The 14,075-nt window shown below is 38.5% G+C and overlaps 1 protein-coding gene across 6 annotated transcripts in view; it reads right to left on the minus strand.

Annotated features, from left to right (window-relative positions):
• The window catches only part of DOP1A (DOP1 leucine zipper like protein A), a 64,722-nt gene extending 50,770 nt beyond the window's left edge, over positions 1 to 13,952 (minus strand). For all 6 annotated transcript variants that reach the window (XR_004749154.1, XM_035320533.1, XM_035320529.1 and 3 more), the window contains exons 1-3: positions 13,875 to 13,952; positions 3,460 to 3,651; positions 2,175 to 2,356 (exon numbers count right to left, since the gene is read on the minus strand). Coding sequence is in view for 5 of the 6 variants with exons in the window: in XM_035320533.1 (XP_035176424.1) it covers positions 2,175 to 2,356; positions 3,460 to 3,597 (320 nt within the window). In the remaining variant the exon portion in view is untranslated. The remainder of the gene's footprint in view (positions 1 to 2,174; positions 2,357 to 3,459; positions 3,652 to 13,874) is intronic.
• Between the last annotated feature and the right edge of the window lie 123 nt (positions 13,953 to 14,075).

Genomic DNA, 14,075 nt, shown 5'->3' on the forward strand with positions numbered 1-14,075 from the left:
TGTGGAAAAATAAAATTTACCTCTTTTAGGAAGCTGCTCACATGAGACAGTTTCATTTATATCATAAAAGTGTTGCAGATATGCCCAATTTAGTTCTAAATGTCACATTTTTAATCTCAGAAGGTAGCACTGACACAGACTACCATGCTGTACAACTGCCTCCCCGATTGACAGGTTGGTATATCAAGATTAATATCATGAGCTTTAACAGTAAAGCACCAAAGGCCAAGAAATGAACGTGCCTTTCACTAATGACACAAATATCAAACTAGAAGCAAGTATGCAAGATAGAATGCTAATTTTGTCAAACTACATCACAATGGAAAAACTATTTTAAAATGCGTTCTTTCCACTTATTAAGAACAAACAAAAATAGATGGAAACCTTTGAGGTAGTTTATAAAAATATTTTTTATAATAAAATAAAAACAATGACCTTTTACTTCACCAAATAATCTGAAGATACATTTTTAAGGCTTTTGTACTGTTAAGTAGCAACAAAATTTACTTCAAAATTCAGTCTGAAAGATTCTCAACCTAAAAATAAGCCTACTGTTTACACTGAAATATTTAAAGGATTAGAAAAAGAGTATATTTTTGAGTTTACCATGAAAACGTAGGTTCGTGAAGTTAAAAATGTGATCAGCTAAATAAAGGAGATTATCCTACATATTAAGATAATTTCTGCTGTTGCAACTAAATGTAACAAATTATTACAAATAACACCAGTAATCAATGGTGTTTGAACACAACTTTAGTTCTCAGTCAGCTAGCACTCAAGTTAGAATACTCCTGACATGTAGAGGAAAAAAAAGAACAAACAGTAAAAAAGATACGTTTGAGACAAGAGACTTAAACTACATACCTACAGATCCACTATTAAAAAATCATTCTGGATATAAAGTTTGCACACATCACAAAGAAATGAAAATATTTGCAAATAGCAGAATCGTTTGTAAAATTTATTTTGACTTTATCTACAAGACTTACAGTCTCGCCATTGTCAATGAGTTTGTTTTTCTGCAGAAAATGCCTTTTTGTTCAGTAACACTACCCACAGTCTTTCTTTGTGAGGCTACTAATCATTCTTTAAGATTTGATGCTTAGACACATTCTGCTTACATGAAAAATACTGGAATCTTTGATAATGCTGTAATCAGAATGTCTTCAACTCCTCCAAAGCATCAGCAAGAATGGCTCTTAGTTACATTACACAAGGTAGCATTTTTCACTATCCTAGAACTTCCTGTTAGCAAGATGCTGCAGCTACTGAATTACCACACAAGCAAAAAATTGTGAGCTGAATTCACAAAAAAAATAGAAATAAAAAAAAATATATAAAACCAGAAAACTGAGATCTCTCCCTCCACAAAAGTAACTATACATAAACGTATTGCCAATGCAAGACAGAATAACTGAAGTTAAGGTACACAATTTATTTCCAAGCATTAATACACATTTTCGCTACCTAATCAGAATTCAATTTTAAGTCTATGATTTCTCAAATTTAAAAAAAAATTATTATGTAGGGATAGCTAAAGATCAATATGTGACTGTTAATATACACCTATGCACACATCCTTCTATTCTTTGCATAATAAACAACTTAATATTTTGCCCTCGCTCACCCACCCAAGAACCTGTTGGATGTTTAGAAATCAGTATATTTTCAGTACACTTTATTTTTAAGCTTACCCTTTGCTTTCATTACAGTCGATTCTAGAGATTGACAGCAAGAAAAGTTTTGCACCTGCGCATCATTCTAACAAAACAGACAATTAATCTCAGTTCTGTTGCCCTGATTGCTTGGAAGAGACAGTTTCTTCTGATTAGCTACACTCAAATCACAGAAAAGTGTAAATACATTGAAATAAATGTTAGCATTTCAGTTACTTCAATTACGTAAATACATGCACAGAACTTTGTTTCCATAAAGACATAATGAATTCCAGATTTCCTAGCACTAGAAAGTTTGTTCCTAGGAAAAAAAATATTAGGTGACCTGCATATCTTTTGGTATACAATAGTCAGAAGAATAGTATTACACAAGCAACATGAGCAAAGAAACTGGATGATTCTTGCCACATAACAAAGCAATATTATTAACATAAGCTGCAGGAAACCAAAAGCATCTCAACCGTGCATTCAGAATACAGTTGTTTAAAACTATTGTACCTGTATAAGAAAAGATCTTTGGCCAAGCGCTTGGGCCCAATGATTTTGAAGATGATCTCATACGTTTCAAGTGCCTTGCGATGAACCCCGCCTGGCAGAGCTGGATGAAGGCATTGTGCTAAGCGTTTCCCTATAGTCAGCTTTTTCGGAACTACCTGGTACTTTGCATTGTTCTGTAGCACCTGATAAGCAAATCAACACGTGAAGAAAAACAGAACAAAACAAGTAAGTTAAACATCATACGCACATCTTACAAATGAGTTCCCAAACACGGTCAATCAAGACACACACCTGGTTTTACAACACAACTAACAAAGCTTTTAACATGTACTTTGGAAATTTTATTTGCAATGCCTTTCCACTTGTACACCTGCTACAGCTGGAAATGCCAAGGCATTTAGAACTTCACTTGCTGCGATTTCCTAACTTACAGCTTATTCACTTTGTTTTACTAGTCCTTTTATGCCACAATCACACTACAGTAGCTCAGGACAAAAATTACTGTCTCCAATTGTTGAAATGCTCAAAGAAGACCAGTAAAGTTTTCCCAAACAACTCACCACCCAAAGTTTAAAAAACTGCCATGAGTGAGGCAACATACTGAAGTTTACCACTGTCTGAAACTGTATAAACACTTCAAGACTAGACCGCTTATTTGTATTTGTCTTTTATTTTTTTCCATAATATCATAGCTTTCACTTTGTATACTATATGCATGTTGTAAGAACTGTTATGATTTTTTTTAGAAAAGTTCACACAAAGAAACTATCCCGCTGGCATTGCCAGCAGTACAGTCCTTCTTGATTTTCCACAAGGTTTAAAGGACAAAATGCAAATACCTTCTGTGACATTACAGATCACAGTGACATTACACGTGTAATGTATTCATTGTTAGCATGAATCAGAATAGCATTCTCTGGCCAATGAATGATTCGATCCCCATTCTGTAACTCACACTTCACATAAAAATATTTATATTTATGCTGGCTTTTATTTTCACATAATTTTAATTTAATTTTATTAAAATAAAGTGTTAACAAGAAAAAGATGTTGCATTTATTTGTACTACGTGGACAACTTTTCCTCTTAATTACAGAGCATTCTACTGTAAACCTTAGGAAGGCAGTTGTTTGATTTTATTGCTCCCTGCACATACTCAACATATGGTTCAAGCTTAAATTATTTCCAAACATATTAGAATGACAGAACCTTACCCTTTTACATTATTACACTAGCACTCTGTGTCTGCTCCTGAATCTTTTCCAAAGGCACCTGACAAGCATACCTTGTTCAGCTTTCCCAGTGCAGATATTAAATCTGCCCATTCACTGGAATATTCGAAGTTCTTCAGCGCTTTGTCAACTGCTGCTACATAGTTTCTGTACTTGGAATCAGTCAGTAGCTCCAGCTCCTCCGTGTTCATCCTCCCACAGTGTCCCCACTAGAAACTAGCTTGTAATTCATGTACAACCATTACCTGTTCAAAATACAAAAACAAAAACAGACACCATTGCTTCCAGAGACATATTACTAGAACAATTTCATTGAAAAAGCAAGACCTTTTCCTTACGAGAGGCATTACAGAAATATCAAACTAAAATCTATCTGCAGCAAAACCTACACAAAGGCTTACATACTGCACAAAAATATGTGACACATATCCAACAGAGTATATTTATAATCAAGACCTATTAAAAAAAAACACACACACACACACACACACACACCAAACACTTGGAAAATTAATGCCTTGCCCCTGCCCAAAAAGCTGTTTATTCTGAACAATGCAACAGGAAATTTTTTTCCCTGCCAAATGAAAAAATACCTTTCCACAAATCAGCCCTTCTGAAAACAAAAGATGCCAATCTTTCAGAATCACTTCCAGATAGAGGTCAAGAACGAAGAACACGCATCATAGTCACACATTATTGAGAAGTCCTTTAATTCCTTAATGCTTACTTTTACAAGACTTGCTATTTTAATTCAGCAATACAACTTTGTGTTTGTTTTGTTTAAATCATTATCATCCACACATACAAAAAAGTATAACATCAGTGGTGTTCTGTAATCAGAGGCTTTCACAATTTGCTCTCTATACTCTCATCCAACACTAGTTTACACCAAGTAATGAAAATGTTCTAGTTTGAGAAACAACACCTCATACATATAGGGCATAAACTATTTATTTCATGAAATTCAACCCCTTTTAATTTTTTTTCCACCCACACAATATATACACACATACACACACCCTTTCAAAGCTACTTTAGCCCCAAGCACCTACAACCCATAATGGAAAATTCTATTGTAGCATGTCTGTGAAAAAAGGCTTTTATGTCCCTTTTAATTGGAGCCTTTTGGGAATTCTCTCTGATATTCAGCTTTCGAAAAGATTACACTCTCAACATATGCAGCTCTCCTGTCTTTATTAAAGGAAAGTGGGAAGAAAATGGTGTGTAATTGCAGGCTGAAGCATGGTAGACAAAAAAGAAAAAGAGAAATCTCTAACAACAAACTGTGAAACAGGTATAACAATAAAGAAACTGTATTCACTAGGCTGCCTACCAGGCACAATAAATAGAAATCATGCTGAAAACAGCAGCTTCAGTGAGACCTTCCACCATGACTGGAAAACATGCCTCATTGGCCCCTATTCCTGGTGAGCAGTGACAAAATATGACAAAATAGTGGGAATGCCTGAAATGAAAGGCGTCTATGAAAGATTACAGCAGAAACACTAACAGAAATAAAAAGTGACATTCTGATTTCTGGTGGTACTACTCTTGGTAGAGACAATAAAACACTTACCTTTAAATTCTGCTAAGGAAAATGTTTACAGGTTGGCACAAGTAAAAAAAAAAATAATAGAAACTCAATTTGTATTGTTTCACATAATAAACACACTTCCCTGTTCTTAGAACTACCCCATACCAGCTACACTGGTACTGTTTTGAGATGCATCCCAGCCCGCAGCCTTCCATGCAAGGCATGTGCAAGGTACCAGACAAGTCTCCCTTCTGCCCTCATCACATTGATTTTTTTCTCTTCCTGAACAACCAAAGTTCCACATTATTTCTTTATCCTTATTGCAATCTTACTCCTCATACTGTTCATGTCTCAGCATGACAAGGGAAATTGCAAAAAGAACAAGAAAGTAAGTGTAGAGTTACAGACAAAAGGAAGAAGACCTCGTATAGCAGGAGCGAACAAAAAGGTCTATAGTTACGGACCTTTTGCACCTCTGATTCTGATGGCTGGCTAATAATGACAGATTGTCTCCAAGGCAGAACAGAAATGGAAAGTATTACTTAAAAATATATTCTGAGTGCCAAACCAATAGTTGGCATGATACCCATGATACCTTACCAGCATAAAGGACTTAGACCTCGCTTTTCACTTAAAAGTTTATTCCATATGGTTTCATTTTATAATAGCCATATTTTCTTTGGATTAAGGCCTGAGAGAGACGGCTTTTGCTTTGAAAAGGCTATAGAATACCAGCAGATATCTCAAAGAGGCTGTTGCACAACCAACCGCCAGTGTCTGATCTCCAAACATAAGATAAAATAATAACACTAAAAACGAAAAAGGAGCAATATACAAAAGCAACACAATTCTCATTTTTTCAGGCAGAAAGAATGGAGGAAGTACTTGACACATCAAATAATGCTTTCTGAGTCAAGAAAGCATCAGCATCCTTTCCTATTCAGTGAAAGCATAAACGCAGCCACTTGTGGCTGTTTGGGAAACTGGGCTCTGTATTCCCAAAGTACCTGAAAAATCTGACAGCCAAGAGATTGGACTGATTCAAGATTATCAGAGGTTAGAAACAGCAGGAACACAGGGTTAAAAAGGACAGTCTTTTTGCACCTACTAACTGATCAGGATATCCTCTTCCTATTTTAAAACAAACAAAAACAACTACCTGAACAACCTGTATTTATTTTTAGACACCAGCCTTTCACCAACCAGCTGATACTAACAAAGTTACTCTAGTCTTTTGCTATTTGCATCTATCCACATGTTGTCATTGAATTTAAGCATTATGAAGTTCTATAGAGAGGAAAAAAAAAATACATTTTCTTAATACTCTATGGTTATAGCCTCATTTTTCGTTCTGAAAAAAAAAATGTTTTATGAAGATTGAAGTTTTAGTGAAAGAATGATTTTTTTGCATATTTTTTTTGCATAATGAAGAGCCTCTATTTCAAACCATCCAAACCATATCAGTAGCTATAAGACAGGGAACAGATGAGATAATATATATTTAATACCATAAATCATGAGTAAATATATATTATTATGATAAACTTGGCACCATTTTTATTCTAAAATCATTAAAACTACAGGAATGCCTATCTTTATTAGCCTTAATACATAAAAATATGGTTGTCCTACCTAGTTTCCCTTTTGTTTAGTCTGAAGATCTACAGATTAGACTATATTCCAAAAAATAGTTGTTGATCTTTTCTTGTTCCTATCATGTATTCCTACTATTACTTTTCTCTTCATTTAGAGTGAAAAAGCAGATTTAGCAACTTTTAATTATATGGCACTTGTACCTCAAAACAAAGTTAAAGGTTAGTAATGTTTATCTCCTTGTAAATATCACACAGTTTTATTCTTTCAGGGTGTGCTACTTTGAAAAATCAGATAAATAATAAAATTTGGTAGATTAAAACCATTTTTAAAAAATTAGGAGTTTCTGCCACATCATGAACAACCAAAAGGATAAATCATTTACCCTGCCATTTGACAATCACGATTTAGCACAAGGGTCAACTTTCCATGGAATGCTTTATTATTATTATTATCTATTTATTTGTCCTTTAAAAAGAAGGGATGAAAGGCATCATTCTTTCCTTTTGTTGTCTTTTCCCCTCTTGGTATACCTGAAGAGAAGGAAGAGGCAAGCTGCCCAGACTGAAGGCTCACCCAGTCTCCTGGAGAGCCAGTCAGGGCACAGATAACCTTAACCTGTTCCATGACCATGCCTCTCTTTAAATGAGTGACAAAGAAGGAATGAGGGTGTCAGAGCAGAAGGTTTATTATTGATGAAGAATATTTGTGTTATTTAAGAAATGTCATGCACTTTCAATCTGATAAGACCGTATTTCACAGAATCACAGAATAGTCTAGGTTGGAAGAGACCTCCAAGATCACTGAGTCCAACCTCTGACCCAACACTAACAAGTCCTCCACTAAACCATATCCCTAAGCTCTACATCTAAACGTCTTTCAAAGACCTCCAGGGATGGTGACTCAACCACTTCCCTGGGCAGCCTATTCCAGTGACTAACAACCCGTTCAGGAAAGAAGTTCTTCCTAATATCCAACCTAAACCTCCCCTGGTGCAACTTTAGCCCATTCCCCCTCGTCCTGTCACCAGGCACGTGGGAGAATAGACCAACCCCCACCTCGCTACAGCCTCCCCTCAGGTACCTGTAGAGTGCAATAAGGTCGCCCCTGAGCCTCCTCTTCTCCAGGCTAAACAGTCCCAGCTCCCTCAGCCGCTCCTCGTAAGATTTGTGATTTAAATCACAAGTGACTGCAGAAGTAGGTCTTGACACTTATTACCTTCTACTTCAACTTCTCAAGAGGATTGAAAAGCCTAACAAAAACAACCAGACAGACCATGCAATTCTGGACACATCCAGATGCCCAGTCTTAGGGCATACCTTTGACAAGGAAAGCAGTTACCTGGGCCTGTGGATCTCCTTTTCCTTGGGCTGCGTATGATGTGTTCACAGAGCAGCGCTGCGAACAATTCCCTTCATCATCAAGGCAGTATTGGCTTTCGCCGGTCGTGTCAAGATGCTACTTTTACAGCTGTATTTTCTATAGCAAATGCTCTTCCTTCCCAAACTCACATGCTTAAGAGCCTTCTGTTTCACATTGACACAAACTATTAATCTGTATAAGATGGTCTAAATGCTTTTGACTGAAGCTACAGAAACTACATTGAAGCTGCAGTTCTCATCAACACATTCAGGATAAGTAGTTTTCATCCAGACCCTGTCTCAACTTTATCACAAGATTATAAAACTTCCTAACTACTCATAAATTCGCCAGCACCTGCTGTACCCCAAAGCTCCTCTACAGGTTTGACTTGCTGCTCTTCCATTCTTACATTGTCCAAGCCTCGCAGAACTGATATTTTTGTCTGCCTCACACCAACCTGCAATACAGGCCAAGGTGCTGATCACTGTGGAGCACAAATGTGCTTACATTATTTCACTTGAAGAATTCCCAAGGTTTGTCCCAAGTACCTTAAGAACTTTACCTTGCAGATGTGTTCCCTTTGAACTCTGCAGAGTTTTAGCTCTTTAAGATGCCAAGGTTTATTTCTAAAATTATTTAGTGATTCAAGTATGACTATGGGACACAGAGTAAAAAAAAATAAAAAAATACATCAGATAATTAAAAAGCAGATGAGAAAAAAATCAGATTTCACAGTACTGAGTTGTTTGTTTTTAAGCTGTGTACAGTGCCCACATACCAGGCTGCTAACTGCAGAAGCACATTTTTATTTAAATAGACTTAATACAAACACAGATTTGAACACACAGAAAACAGAAGTCTTATTATGTGGTAACTCATTAAACTTTGCTTCTCCTCAGAAACATTTAAAAGCATGAAGAGCAAAATACTGTAAATTCTAGGCTAGTGTCTTAATACAAAAATCATGTGTTAGAAATACATATTCTCTTCTACCAACAAATATAAAGACTTTCCAATTACAACCACTTAACGTGTTTCTAAAATGACTTTTTACAGAATACTCTTACATTCAGAATCTGTCAAAGAGGCATCACTAATATCTTCTGAAGAACAGTTTGGGCTTGTTATTTTGGCCTATAGCTATTCAGTACAGTACAGAAAGATGCACAGAAGACATATTACCCAAATAAAACACACACACGATGTATATTTAACTGCAAAATATTTAACCCCTGTTCTCATAATTATCCTGCAGGACTGCAGAGCACTCAGTAAAATTTAATATAGCAATTAATAACTTGCCCATACACTTTTCTATTAAGTCAAAATTCACAAGTGGGAACAACTATTTTTCCACAGAAAAATGCCACCAAGTCAGTTGTCCCTATTCCTTTTCATGTCATAATTCATTTCAGCCAGCATACCAATCTGTGCATTACCCATACTGGCAACTTCTAAATCAACACAAGATGTTTTTCTGAGAGAGACTGATTCTCATTCAAACATGAATTAAATGAGAAAACGTATATGACCCGTACTACAAAGATGAGATTAGATGGATGTGCTCCCTCCTGGCTTCGGAATCTACAAGACACCCTTATTACTACACCAAAAACAAACTGTGCATAGAAATACACTACGTACACCTTTTTCTTCTTTTGGATATATGGGAAGTCACAAAGGACAGACAACTAGACCGAAGACTCTCAATTTACCAGGGGGCATAGTCTGATGGAAATACCTAAGATATGCAAAATAATCTTCCTGTTATTGCTCTTTATGGTATTCCAGAGTCTGAGTTACACCAGATATGAGCTCATAAAGAGTGATAAGTAACAAGCTTAAAAATTGTTAAGAAACATACAGCAAGTCTTCTTAGTACCCAGCTTCTCTATTCATTATTTAAGGAAATCTAGAACCAGACAGTGTTTCCCTCTCAACTCCACATTTGAAGGAAAGAAGAACAAAACACTCAACCTGTACTGTTTTAATATTTTTGCATAGGGTTTTCTTCCTTATGTTTCACTTCATCTCAGCTCATAGAGCTACCTCCTTTATAACCAATTTGAACTGTAACAGCAAAGCATCTGTAAAAGAAGCATAAGCAATATAGGTAAAGGCATTTTAATAGTCTTCTATAACAGAGTAAAACCCCAGGATGACATCCCAACAATTCTGAAGACAGAATATAACATTTAAGATTTATTGATAGATTTAAATGAGATGCAACCCCCTGGAGTCAACCAGACACTGTGACAATGCCAAAGCAAATGGCAACGTGAAACCCTTCCTGAGAAGCGAAGCATGACATCACCTGTAGCACATCACCTGCTGTTCCCTGCACCAGCACAAGCTGCTTCCAGGCTGGCACGGTTGGGCCTACCAGCTGCATCAGCACGGCTTTTCTCAGCTCTCCACAAACCAACCAACAGTGCTGCACAGCAGGCAACTTCCCCACCTTCATGAAGAGATCATGAGGCTCCGTATTAGAAAGTTGGCTGCTTGCATTACTTGAACCAGAATATGGGAGGTGTTTCTCTGACTTAGCTAAACCCGTGGTAACCACATCGATGTGGTGGGTTGCAGAGACGGGCAGGGAAGATGTGCATGCTCCAGTGTGTGTGCAACTGCACACCTGCTGCAGCTCACTCACCACCTCTCCCTGCAGCACCTTTGTGCTCTCCCTGCTGCCCAGTGTTTGAAAGAGTTACCTTCTCCCCAGGTGTCTAAACATGGGAAAAATAAAAGGTTCCTAAAAGCAAAAACCGATTTATTTCATGTTTCAGCTTCATTCTTTCAAATGGTCACTATACCCTCTCTGGTAAGAATTACTTTTTAACTAACTAGCACTCCTCTTCTGATCTCTTCCAAGTATTTACTGACCGGACACTTATCTTGAGGCATTCTTTTTCTACCTTGAATATTTTTTACTTTCAACAAACTAATAAAACCAAAAAAAAAACAAAAACCATAGCAACCTTAACAATAACAAACAACTCAAACCAGTATGACTATGTTTAAACCTAGATTTGCAGTACGCTTTGCTTTAAAGAAGTTTGCCAACTTCCGGATACTTTCCAGCCTGGAAAACAAAAAAGGACTACATAGGTTTCATTGTCTTACATTGTGTACCCGTACTCTCCACCTCAGAAAGATAAGCATTGCTAAAAAAAAAAAAAAAAAAAAAGCCTGATTCATTTTGATTCATTTATTCTTTGCTCACAATAATGTTAAAATTGAAGATTTAAACAAACCTTTTATACAACCACACCTGTTGTTCTAATACATGCCCTCCAATGAATTTAACGTCCTGTCTCCAAAGAACCTGTCTCCAAACAACCCTGAGACTTGTTTTCAGCATTCACGGAAATGTTTGTCAGAAGTTCTCCACACATAATCTTATCAAAGCTTTATTTGGGTAACACTTTGTCCAACCTCTTTTTTCATATAATCTGAGGTCTTAAGATATTACTCATTTTAACTGATTTTTATCATTTTATACTAATTTAAATTCTGAATTAGCGTCATATGCCATATTTATGCCTGCACATTATCTAGATTGTAGTAATATTTTGCAATGTGCCTGATTTCACATGTTCTGCAGATGGATTACAGAAGGATTTGTAAGGTAGAAACCTCTTCTGACTATTCTGGAAACAGAACTCTGTGGGACTGAAACTTGCTCACCCTCCTTATCAGCAGAAAGGGCCTTTCTTATGCTAGAAAGGTCATAAATAAGTTTACATTCTCTTTGATTTTTAAAAAGAATAGAAACCAAATTAGACAAAACACCATTCCTTGGCTTTCATTATTTTTTAATGGTTATATTCAAGTGCAAGTTTCTGATCTTTTTCCTTTGTTTACAGAGAATGTTACTAAGGGAAAAACCTATCAATGCCTCCAATTATGCACTATCAACTATGTAGATATTCTGAAATCTCTGTAATGATGAAGCACTTACCAGAGAAAAAGAATTAACATTGCATATATAAATAATTTAAAATAAAAACTACAAAAATAACATTGCAGTGACTAGCAAAATCATCTCCTTAGTAGCTTTGATGCTGTCTTTTCTCTTGTTTCAGTCGTTGGGGAAAAAATGCTTGATCCTGCACTGTTTCTCTCTGAGAGCTTGGGGAGAATGAGATGAAACATATTTCTATTTGTTTTTATTTATCACTTAACTGATTATTAGCTACAAGTTCCAGCAACATGATTATTCATCTTAAAGACAACTTAAGAGCATATGAATAAGTTCTACTATAAAGTTCTATTTTTCCATTCCACGATTTAACAGATGCTGTCTCTTTTTATTATCTCTTAGTTATTTTTTCTGTCTCTATTTTTCCTCAGCCATTTTCAAAACATGTTATTCCCCCCCCCCCTTTTTTAAAAAAAAAAAAAAACAACCAAAAAAACACCACACTTCATACCCCTTTTTGGTCATCTTCTGCACTGCTTATTTAATATAATATCATCACCGCTCCAAAGCTAGACAAAACAAAACAAACCAAGCGAGAACAGTAATAATTATTTTTAGTCAGTCCTGCCCGAGCAATCATTCCCTGCTAAAGCACGAAGACACTAAAAATAAAGGTGGACAAGCAGTTAACACTGGTCAAGACAACCAAGCTAGTGATGAACACACAGAAGTGTCTTCCCCTTATTCAGATGGAGGACAATGGCAGAACACAATCCATGCCCACTTGCACCAGACAGACTGCATTCTTACCAGCTTGGCTTGCCGTGCATGTGATGAGTGTTTCTAGTGGTCAGCGTAGCATTCCAGTATTTTCACACAAGAAAAGTGCTGCCAGAATAAACACAGCCTCCCCTGTAAACACAACCACACACAGGAATGCACAGCCACAGCCCTGCTGGAAGATGCAGGACAACTTGTTTTTGCCAGATGCTGTTTAAGTACCTACTGTCACAGGTGCCACCAACAAGCTGGGAACAGGAGACATTCAGTCAGTAAGTCAGAAATGCAGTTCTCCTTCCCCATCTCTCCCTTCCAGGCTACTTAGTTTCCAAAAGTGCCTATTCTCATTTCAATTAACACAAACCTGGGAATTATGTGGTTGGCATCCTGCCTTTTTCCAAACCAGCGCTTGTCCTTGTGACATTCATCCATGTTACGTTAAAAGTGACCGTACATTTTGGATAATCACAACACTGTTATTATGATTGACTACGCGTCATATTATTATTAGACGTCTGAAAGGATATCACTGAGTTGCATTCAGTCTCTTTGGTGGAAAGTTACCAATGTTTCAAAAAACAACAAAAAAGCTAGGCCAATTTAAGTATTTAGAAGGGATACAGACAGACTGAAGCTTGGCAACAAAATTAAAAGATACCATATGCAACCTTACACTAAGCCCGGACTGCCTGCAAACATCTAGCACATTGCTACTTCAGGAGATCCCCCACCAGCTCGCAGCCCTGCAGAATTCAGGCAGCATCACCCTGTTAATCCGAGGGCAGTAGCGCGCTGCTACTGCAGCTGGAAGGAAGACACAGGCATGCTAATTACCCAGCAAGGGCCACAAGTGGTGACAGCCCCAGAATAAGCTCAGCAAGCCCGCAGCTTGTAGCCAGCGTGTTTTATGATGTTTAAAGAGACAAGCCCTTTGGGCCTCGCTGGTTATTGCAAATGCCCAGACGCCCCCGTACCCCTCCAGCGGCCACCCGGGCCCCGCAGCCCTCACACCTCAAGGTCACAGCGGGACAGCTACGGGCCCTCCCCCTCACGGGACATCGCCCCCCGCGAAACCCACCGGCAGAGGGGCGAGCCGGGCGCCTCAGGCTCGCCCACCCGGCGCAGTCACCGGGCTCCTCCGCACCTGCCGCCAGCCCTCAGGCGGGGCTCGCTGCCGGCCCGACCCAGCCCGGCTGGGCCCCGAGGGCACCACCGCTGAGGCGGGGGGGAAGAGAAAATGGCGGCGGCCGGGGGGGGGGGGGGGGGGGGCGCGTTACCTGAGCGACCCCCGCCGGAAGGGCCCCGCCGCTACCGGCTGCCCCGCGCCGCCCTGACAGCTCCCGGCGTGCACCGCGCCTCGCCCCGCCCCGCCCCGCCCCGCCCCGCGTGAGGCAGGCGCGCGCCTGCGGGGTCGGTTTAACGGTCGCTCCCCTCGCGAAGCGCCTCACAGGCGGCCGGGGCCGCCGCACGGGGGGGGG

Source organism: Oxyura jamaicensis, chromosome 3, assembly GCF_011077185.1.
Source record: "Oxyura jamaicensis isolate SHBP4307 breed ruddy duck chromosome 3, BPBGC_Ojam_1.0, whole genome shotgun sequence".
Classification (NCBI taxonomy): Eukaryota; Metazoa; Chordata; class Aves; order Anseriformes; family Anatidae; genus Oxyura; species Oxyura jamaicensis.